General features: G+C 46.0%; 2 protein-coding genes across 2 annotated transcripts; both read left to right on the top strand.

The window, feature by feature from the left end:
• The first annotated feature begins 4 nt into the window (after nt 1–4).
• Nucleotides 5–2,647, top strand: LOC6573944 (glutamine--fructose-6-phosphate aminotransferase [isomerizing] 2). The gene has a single exon (XM_001999967.4). The coding sequence runs from the start codon at nt 417–419 to the stop codon at nt 2,466–2,468; it is 2,052 nt and encodes a 683-aa protein (XP_002000003.1). The 5' UTR covers nt 5–416; the 3' UTR covers nt 2,469–2,647.
• A 499-nt stretch (nt 2,648–3,146) lies between these two features.
• On the top strand, nt 3,147–8,987 carry LOC6573943 (peptidyl-prolyl cis-trans isomerase G). The gene is made up of 8 exons (XM_001999966.4): nt 3,147–3,590; nt 4,208–4,295; nt 5,217–5,246; nt 6,099–6,238; nt 6,311–6,458; nt 6,518–6,632; nt 6,829–7,092; nt 7,166–8,987. The coding sequence occupies exons 1-8, from the start codon at nt 3,284–3,286 to the stop codon at nt 8,813–8,815; spliced, it is 2,742 nt and encodes a 913-aa protein (XP_002000002.2). The 5' UTR covers nt 3,147–3,283; the 3' UTR covers nt 8,816–8,987.
• Nucleotides 8,988–9,488: the final 501 nt, after the last annotated feature.

Genomic DNA, 9,488 nt, shown 5'->3' with positions numbered 1-9,488 from the left:
CTTCAAATACCGCTGTTCTTCGGACTTGTTCTTTTTTCACTTTTGAATATGTATTATTTTAATAAAAAGACAACACATAGTAATTGTGCGTGTATGGCTTATAGCTGCTGTATACCTGTACTATCTGCTACGTAAGCTACACTTCAAGCATACGGCCCATGATGACAACAATGAGTAGCGAATGCAACGCATTTTGTTTACATTGCGCACGTCAGCTGTTGTTTCATGTGTGTGTGGATCTGTGTGTGTGTGCGTGCGAGGGTGTGTGAGGGCTAGAATTTATCACTCGTAAAATTTCCGCGGAATTGCCACTTTGTAGCAGTCAGTCAGCCAACATAAAGAAGCAAAGTGCAGTCGACGTGGCCATTAACCATTGAGCAACACAAGATAAACCCGAATTAAGCAACAATTGTATAATGTGCGGAATCTTCGCCTATTTGAACTATTTGACGCCGAAGTCCCGGCAGCAAGTGCTGGAGCTGTTGGTGCAGGGCCTGAAGCGGCTGGAGTATCGTGGCTACGACTCCACCGGCCTGGCCATTGATGCACCCGACGACTCCCACGACATTCTCATGGTGAAGCGTACCGGCAAGGTCAAGGTGCTGGAGGATGCTCTGGCGGAGCAGTGCCAGGGCGCTGGCTTCGACCAGCCTGTGGACATACACATTGGCATTGCGCACACACGTTGGGCCACCCACGGTGTGCCCTCCGAGCTGAACTCCCATCCGCAGCGCTCGGACGAGGCGAACAGCTTCGTGGTCGTCCACAATGGCATCATCACGAACTACAAGGATGTGAAGACGCTGCTGGAGAAGCGCGGGTACGTTTTCGAGTCGGAAACGGACACCGAGGTGATTGCCAAGCTGGTGCATCATCTCTGGCAGACGCATCCGGGCTACACTTTCGGGGAGCTCGTCGAGCAGGCCATCCAGCAGATCGAAGGCGCCTTCGCCATTGCCTTGAAGTCCAAGCACTTTCCGGGCGAGTGCGTCGCCTCGCGCCGCGGCTCGCCGTTGCTTGTGGGGATTAAGGCCAAGACCAAGCTGGCCACAGATCATGTGCCCATCTTGTACACCAAGGCGCATCGGCCGCATGGCCAGCCCCAGTTCCAGCTGCTGCCCAGCGGGCGCGCCTGCAACGTGGATGTGAGTGCAGAGTTCCAGCCGCTGGAGCACAAGGAGGTGGAGTATTTCTTTGCCTCCGACGCTTCGGCTGTGATTGAGCACACGAACCGTGTCATTTACCTGGAGGACGACGATGTGGCCGCCGTGAAACGCGATGGCACGCTGAGCATCCATCGGCTGAACAAATCCTCGGATGATCCGCACGCCCGCGAGATCATCACGCTCAAAATGGAGATCCAGCAGATCATGAAGGGCAACTACGACTACTTCATGCTCAAGGAGATCTTCGAGCAGCCCGAATCGGTAGTCAATACGATGCGCGGTCGCGTCCGCTTCGACACCCAAACGGTCGTCTTGGGCGGCATCAAGGAGTACATACCGGAGATCAAGCGCTGCAGGCGCCTCATGCTCATCGCGTGCGGCACCTCCTATCATAGTGCAGTCGCAACGCGCCAGCTGCTGGAGGAGCTCACCGAGCTGCCGGTCATGGTGGAGCTGGCCTCCGACTTCCTTGACCGCAACACGCCCATCTACCGGGACGATGTCTGCTTCTTCATCTCGCAGTCGGGCGAGACGGCGGACACGCTGATGGCGCTGCGCTACTGCAAGCAGCGCGGAGCTCTGATTGTGGGCATCACCAACACGGTGGGCAGCAGCATCTGCCGAGAGTCGCACTGCGGCGTCCACATCAATGCGGGCCCCGAGATCGGCGTCGCCTCCACCAAGGCCTACACCTCGCAGTTCATCTCGCTGGTGATGTTCGCCCTGGTCATGTCCGAGGATCGTCTGTCGCTGCAGCAGCGCCGGCTGGAGATCATCGCAGGACTGTCGCAGCTGGACAAGCACATCCGGACGGTGCTCGAGCTGAACTCGCAGGTGCAGCAGCTGGCCAAGGAGCTCTATCAGCACAAGTCGCTGCTGATCATGGGGCGTGGCTTCAACTTTGCCACCTGCCTGGAGGGCGCTCTGAAGGTCAAGGAGCTGACCTACATGCACAGCGAGGGAATCCTGGCCGGCGAGCTGAAGCACGGCCCTCTCGCGCTCGTCGACGACGAGATGCCCGTCCTGATGATCGTGCTGCGCGATCCGGTCTACACCAAGTGCATGAACGCACTGCAGCAGGTCACCTCGCGCAAGGGCAGGCCAATCATCATCTGCGAGGAGGGCGACACCGAGACAATGGCCTTCTCGACGCGCTCGCTCCAAATACCCCGCACCGTCGACTGCCTGCAGGGCGTCCTCACTGTCATCCCGATGCAGTTGCTCTCCTATCACATTGCCGTGCTACGCGGCTGCGATGTCGACTGTCCACGCAACCTGGCCAAGTCCGTGACCGTGGAGTAGGCCAACAATCCCTGCAGCCCCGCACTGCCCCCCCTCTGGCACGACCCGATTTCACACAAGAATTCCATTTTACTGACCGCTTGGCAGGGAGCGCTATGATTTCTATGTATTTTTATAAAAATATATACATACATATTTAGTCTAAGTTGAAAAGTTATACATACCTACTTACATACATATATACATACATATATCTATTGAACACTGTTCCTGTCCTCAATAATTTTTTTAAATATATATGTATTTTGCATTTGTTTTTATTTTACTTAACTTTATCTGTGCAATTAAAATATACTTATTTGTATACCCATATATATATTTTGTAATAATTATTTACTTTACTGCATTGAGATAACTTGGTGATAATAATGTCATACAGAATTATCAGAGATAAGAAGCGAATAGATAAAAAATAAAAAACATGTAATAAAGAAAAGTTTATAATATAGAATTAATTTTTGTTTATTTATTAAAATAAATCAAATTAAATATAAATAAAAATAGGTGATTTTACGTTTTCCATTTAATTTATATATAGTTTTTATTTTTAAATTTATTTTTAGCATTTGCAATTATATTAGTTTAACAACTCCGGCAATGAGCGGAACTATTGGTTCCTTTAAACACATTGGCTGCACTGGCAGCACAGCTTGTAGCCCTGACACATACAACATTTCTCTACGACGTTTGTCAGCCCTGGTTGTTCAAACGCAGAGCTCATCACAGAAAAAAAAAATAGAAAAGAAAAAGTTGTGCAACGTGAGAAAACTGAGCAGATAAAAAACATAACAATTTAATTGCATTTAACTGAAAATATGACGGTAAATAAACGGGATGCGGCGAGCACAACGCGACCGCGTTGTTTTTTCGATATAACGCTCGGCGGCCTGAGCATCGGTCGCATCGTTTTCGAGTTGTTTAGCGATGTAGCTCCCAAAACGGTTGAGAACTTTCGTGCACTGTGTACGGGCGAAAAGGGCACCGGACTTGTCACTGGCAAGCGGCTGCACTACAAAGGTGTCATATTCCACCGTGTGGTCAAGGACTTTATGGTGCAGGCGGGCGATTTTAGTGCAGGCAACGGTACCGGCGGCGAATCAATTTATGGCGGCACTTTCGAGGGTAAGTCTCAGTCTCTCTCACTCTCTTAGGTAGCTACTGTGTGTGTGTGTGTACATGATTGCTTGTGTATGTATATGTGTGCATACATACAAAGTGCTATCAATTAATTCGATCTAATGGCTGCGCTTTAATTTTAGGGCCTATTTAATATAATTACATTTAATATTTGTGTTTACATATTGAAAAGAGATAAATTAATATTTTCTCTTTAGGATTAATAACTAGTAAATATCAATCAATAATGGACAGATGAAATAAACATTATATATTTTCATGTATTAAATATATGCTTTATATTTTGTTTATTGTAATATACTTAATATTTGTTTATTGTTGATTTATATTTGTATCTATAAGAGTGGAAGCTTATCTAAATAAATCGATAACAATTGTAATTGAAATGTTATCGATTAAAAATCTTTTTAAAAATGAATTGGGCTTAAGAGCGAAGGATTCAAGATATTCAGGAGATATCCTTGAGACTAGAGACGAAGGCAATTGTTATATATAAACAAAATTTCCACAATATAATCTTTAATACTTCTTATTAGGTTTTACCACTTAGTTTGCTCAACAATATATATTACTAAATATTTCCAACTGTTCATTTCTTACAGACGAATGCTTTGATAAGAAGCACGATCGTCCCTTTCTGCTGTCGATGGCCAATCGTGGCAAGAATACGAATGGCTCGCAGTTCTTTATGTAAGTGGGTTCCGTTCCGGAGCTGGGGATCACTAAAGTTAAATCCATTTCCAAATGAATCCCCGTGAAAGTTGTTAACGTTTCTCTTGCAGCCATCTAAATGAACTCTGAACTCATAAATATGTTAAACATTCTTTTACTCTGTACTTTGCATATCTATTTAAAGTTCTGTTGTTGTTCATTGATCTATTGCCGTATAGCCGCATAGCCGCATAGCGAGTGTATGCAATATCTCTGACCAGCGGACTGAGCCACCACCCATCGACATCGACAACGACTCAATTCCCCCTCTCCAACCCAAGGGCCGGCCTCTAAATGCACGCGCGCCCCTCTCTGTGTGAGGTGGGTGCTGCGTGTGTCAGGTGTGTGTGTGTGCGTCTGTGTGTGTCAGTGTAAGTGTGTGTTGTCTGTGGGTGCACCTTGACGCGTAGAAGAGGCCTCACACTGAACCCTCCTTCATGCGGCTGTCCTTGGCAACTGCAACAGCTAGAGCTACAGCTACAGCTACAGCAACAACTACAGAGGGCAACAACAGCACAACAACAGCGCCTACATATGCAACAGCTAACAGCTGTTATTGAGCATTGGCCCAATCGATGGGATGTGTGTCCAGGCTGTGATGGCTAATCAAACTGGGGGGCGGGACGCTCCACTTCCAGCTGCAGTATTCCATCCGATACCGTTTAGTTTGCTGTTTGCACACACATTGCCTGGCATCACCTCTAAGTACAACAACAACAACAGCAGCAACGACAGCAATAGCAACAGCTGCCTCTAACAGCAACAACAACAACAGCAACAACATCAACAACAACAACAACAGCTCTACAACAATAGAAAACTACAACAAATCTCGCCTACCAACCACAAAGTTTGCATTGTGTAAAGAATATTTTTCTTCTCTTCTGTTTTTCATTGTAGTACAACACAGCCTGCACCACACTTGGACAAGTAAGTGTGATTTGTTTAACTTATTCAAATAGTCTAATAATGTATTGATTAAACTAGTATCAGAGTCGAAAACTTGGATACCCTGTAATTACAACCAATAACTGTTTGCTATTCATTCTCCCCATTCATTTAGCTCTATGTATTTGAATCGTCCATAGTCAATAATATTAAATGTATTGATTAATTTCTGTAGTCTATAAATGTTGTATTAAAAAGAAAAATAGAATAGGCGGAGAATAAAAAAAATTATAACAATAGATTTGAGTAATAGAAAAAAAAAAAAAAAAAAGAAATTTAAATGAAATAAAATACAGAAATTAAAAATTATTAGTGAAATCAAAAACTTAGAGAAATAAAAAAAAATAAGCTTGGAGGAATAGAAAAATCATAGAGTTGCTTTCGATTCCATAAAAAGTTTCTCTATTAATCAGACCATTTAGTTTTAATACCAACCTAAACTAGTTTAGCAAACTTAAGTCCTTACACTAATTAATACTCATTTACAAATATTTCACTGTCCTATATACATCTGATCTATAGAAGTAAAAATTTCATTCAATTTCATTAATATTTTTATTATGCTTATCCAGTTTCAATTTAAACTAGTTTAATTAACTTTATTCTTTGAACCAATTCATAATAGGTCCTTCCCTATATGTCTGCAAATATTTAACATTTAAGATAAAAATGCAAGGAACTTAGGAATTAGTAAATGTTTTAATCCAAAAGATTTTTCACTATGATTGCCAATAATCAGATTAAATAGTTCTAGCTCTGATTCTAGTTTCTGTTTAAACTTGCCCAATTGAATCATTAAACTAATTTATACTAATTGATATTTTCCACTTGCAGTATCCATGTTGTATTCGGTCATGTTATATCCGGTCAGGATTTGGTGCGTCAATTAGAGGATCTGCCCGTTGATCGCAACTCGCGCCCCTTGCAGGATGCGGCCATAGCCAACTGTGGCGAGTTAGTCAAGCAAACAAAGAGTGAGTCGATGCTGAATCGCATATCAAATCGGATAATCTGATAAATAACCGGAATTTATGTTCACCACTTAGCGGCCAAAAAGGAGAAGAAACGCCGAAAGCGTTCAACGGCCACGGAGGAATCGGAGAGCGAAACTGATGAGCAGGCAGCAAAGCAGCGCAAGGATAAACTAAAAAAGAAACGCTCACGCAAGGAGTCCAAATCCAGCAACAGTGAAAAGTATGTTCTCAATGTCAAGAAATTGCCTTCTTAGCTTAATAATTTGTTAACCACTGCAGCAGCGATTCGGGACGTGCTGCGCGTGGAAATGGACGCCAGGAGCACTCTGATGAGGAAGGCGAGATACACCCGTTGGTCACATTGACGAAAATTGATCCCAGCGAGATACCAGAGGTACAAGAAGCAAATTATCTGAGCTTGGACTGTTTTTGGCTATATTATGCATAGTATATATTATCAACAGTCTATATATTATTATTATTATTATATTGTATAACTTTCGAGGTTATATACCTCATAGTTCGATGCGTGGATTCCTTCTCTCTTTCTCTATTGTTGCCTTAAAGACTTTTGATTTGATTCTCTGCAGGTTTCCAACAAATTCCTAATGCGCGCTGAGAGATCACGTTCGCGTGAGGAGCGCGGCGGTCGTGATGCTTCACGTGATGTGCGCCAGCGTGAGCGTGAACATGATCGTGATCGCGAGCGTGATCGTGATCGTGATCGTGATCGTGACCGTGATCGTGAAGATCGGGACAGAGGCAGAGAGCGCAATCGCAACGTCTTCGGTTGGTCAAAGAAGCAGGTGCCGACCTCGCGCAGCGGTCGCATTGTCAAAGGACGCGGCGTCTTTGTAAGAATTTAGTACAGCTGAAATCCAGATATATGTACAGACTAATCCATAATTTATTCGATTCTCTTCACAGCGCTTTCGCACGCCCTCGCGCAGCCGATCGAAAAGTATTACGCCGCCGCATTGGAAGCATGCCCAGAAACGCACCATCAAGCTGTCGGATCTGGAGCGCATCGAGGAGGAGAACAAACTGCGCGAGGAGGAGCTTAGGCGACGCGAACAGGAGCGCAAGAAGCGCCACGAGGAGGCCTCCAAGGATCCCAAAAAGTCATTCTTTGAGCTCTCGCACGCCAGCACCTACGGTGGCAAGGTGACGCCCGAGAAGTCGCCCTCGAAACAGAAACAGACGAGCAGCAGCAGCAGTGGCAATGCCAATGCCAAGCACAGCGGCGACTTTCATGCACAGAAGGATGCGGAGCGCAGCAAGGCGAGGGACAACCACGAGAAGGAGCGCGAGAAAGAGAAACCCAAAGAAGAAGCTCCGCCAAAGCGTCGCAAGTCGGTGGACATGAACGCCCTGGACTACGAACAGCAGACGGACAGCGAGCCGGAGCCGGAGACCAGCAAGCCCATCCAGAAGCACGACGATTCCAAGGCGGCGCCAGCAAAGGTCAATGAATCGCCAGCAGAGAATCGAAGCAAGCGCGACGAACGCAAACCCGAAGACAAACCTCGGGAGCGCGAGAGACCCAAGCGCAGTCGGGAACGCTCCAGTTCTCGCAATCGCCATAGGAGTCGCTCCCGTTCCGCTCAACGCAGACGATCGCCGCCACGTCGCCAGCAGCGCTCACCTCCTAGACGCCAAGGCAACAATTACAATAACAACAACAACAACAACAATAACCATAACAACAATATGGGTCAGTATCAGGCCAACCGCAACCGTCGCAATCCCTTTGCCGATCGAGAGCGCCGCCAACGGTCGCCAGACAATGAGTACCGCAACCGGTTCCCCCTCTCGCCCATACGCACGCGCAGCTCGCCTGTGGAACGGCGCCGTTCCAGAGAGCGCCAGCGTCGGTCACGCAGTCGTGGACGCAGGCAGGAATCGGACGAGCGCAGGCGGCAGGAGTCGCCCGCCCGAAAGCGGCAAGAGTCTCCCGAAAGGAAGCGCCAAGAGTCACCAGTGAGGAAGCGCCAAGAGTCGCAAGAACGCAAGCGACGAGACTCGCCCCCGGAACGTAGGCGTCGAGAGTCGCCGGGACGTAGGCGCCATGCATCACCGGAGCGCAGACGCAGCGGCAGCAGGGGACGGCGGGGACACAGTCGGTCACGCAGTAACAGTCGGCCACGGCGAAACCAACGTACGCCGGAGCGTCGTTCGCAGGACAGAAGTCCGGCCAAAGGATCGTCAGCCATGTCTGCTGCAGAATCCGAGGATAAGGATAAAGCCGCTCGCGAGAAAATGCAAAAACGCGTCGAGGCAGCGCTGCTGCTTAAGGAGCACATGCGCAAGGAGATCGCCAAGGAAGAGGAGCGACGAGCCGAGAAGCAGCGACAGGACGAGCTCGAAAAAGAGCGCACCACACGGGAGCTGAACGAGCTGGAGCGCCTGAAGGCAGAGACACTGAAGAAGCTGCAGGAGGAGGAGCGCGACCAGGACGAATCTTCGGCCAGTCGAGCCAGACGCGAAAGTAGTGACAGCAGCGACAACACCAAGAAGCGCAAGCATAAAAAGTCCAAGAAGCAGCCGACCCGCCCGCGACGATACGAGTCGGAGTAATTGGGTGAAACAATGGACGAATCTGACACCATATTCAAATCAATCGTTTGATTTACGTAGTCAAGCAATTAATTTAATATACATGAATGCAATTGTAAAAACAGTTCGTGAAATCTATGTAGTGTGACCGCCTAATAAAATCAAATAAATAATGGCAACTTCAGTAAAATAAGTCCAATTTGTTTAATTTTTTAATAATTTTGTTTTACTGGATTGAAAAGAGCGCTCAAGAATGCATGGCAAAAAGCTAACTGCTATGTTAGTAGTTTCAGTGCAGTTAAATTTCAACAAAGTGTTATCGTATATCGATAATTGCATTTGACCTGGAGGACATGAAATGATTGGCACTAAATATTTAGTAATTAATTAAAATCAAAATATTGAATAATTAAATATATATTAACATAATTGATTTAACAATCTTAGCTACGTAAATGGATTAAGTAGTTATTTATCATTTTATTAACAAGTAAATTGAAAGCCAACTCTTGAGTACCAACTGCAATTTGAAATTATAAACATAATTTAAGTTACAATGTTTACAAATATCCATATGTATTTTAGCGACAGGTCTGGCAACGTTTGCGGCATTAAAAGTTGTATCAGTTTATTTTCTGCGTCGTTTTTCTTCCGTTTCGCTTGTGACAAACTTTCATTCATGGAGACAAGCTTT

This window comes from Drosophila mojavensis, unplaced genomic scaffold (genome assembly GCF_018153725.1).
Source record: "Drosophila mojavensis isolate 15081-1352.22 unplaced genomic scaffold, ASM1815372v1 contig_277, whole genome shotgun sequence".
NCBI lineage: Eukaryota > Metazoa > Arthropoda > Insecta > Diptera > Drosophilidae > Drosophila > Drosophila mojavensis.
Note: the sequence above shows the minus strand (reverse complement) of the source record. Positions and strands in the feature narration are given on the sequence as shown.

Coding starts and splice junctions, on each gene's coding strand:
- LOC6573944 (XM_001999967.4), top strand. CDS start 417: ATGTGCGGAATCTTCGCCTATTTGAACTATTTGACGCCGAAGTCCCGG.
- LOC6573943 (XM_001999966.4), top strand. CDS start 3,284: ATGACGGTAAATAAACGGGATGCGGCGAGCACAACGCGACCGCGTTGT. Junction 6,239..6,310: donor GTTAGTCAAGCAAACAAAGA/GTGAGTCGATGC, acceptor TTCACCACTTAG/CGGCCAAAAAGGAGAAGAAA. Junction 7,093..7,165: donor TCAAAGGACGCGGCGTCTTT/GTAAGAATTTAG, acceptor TTCTCTTCACAG/CGCTTTCGCACGCCCTCGCG.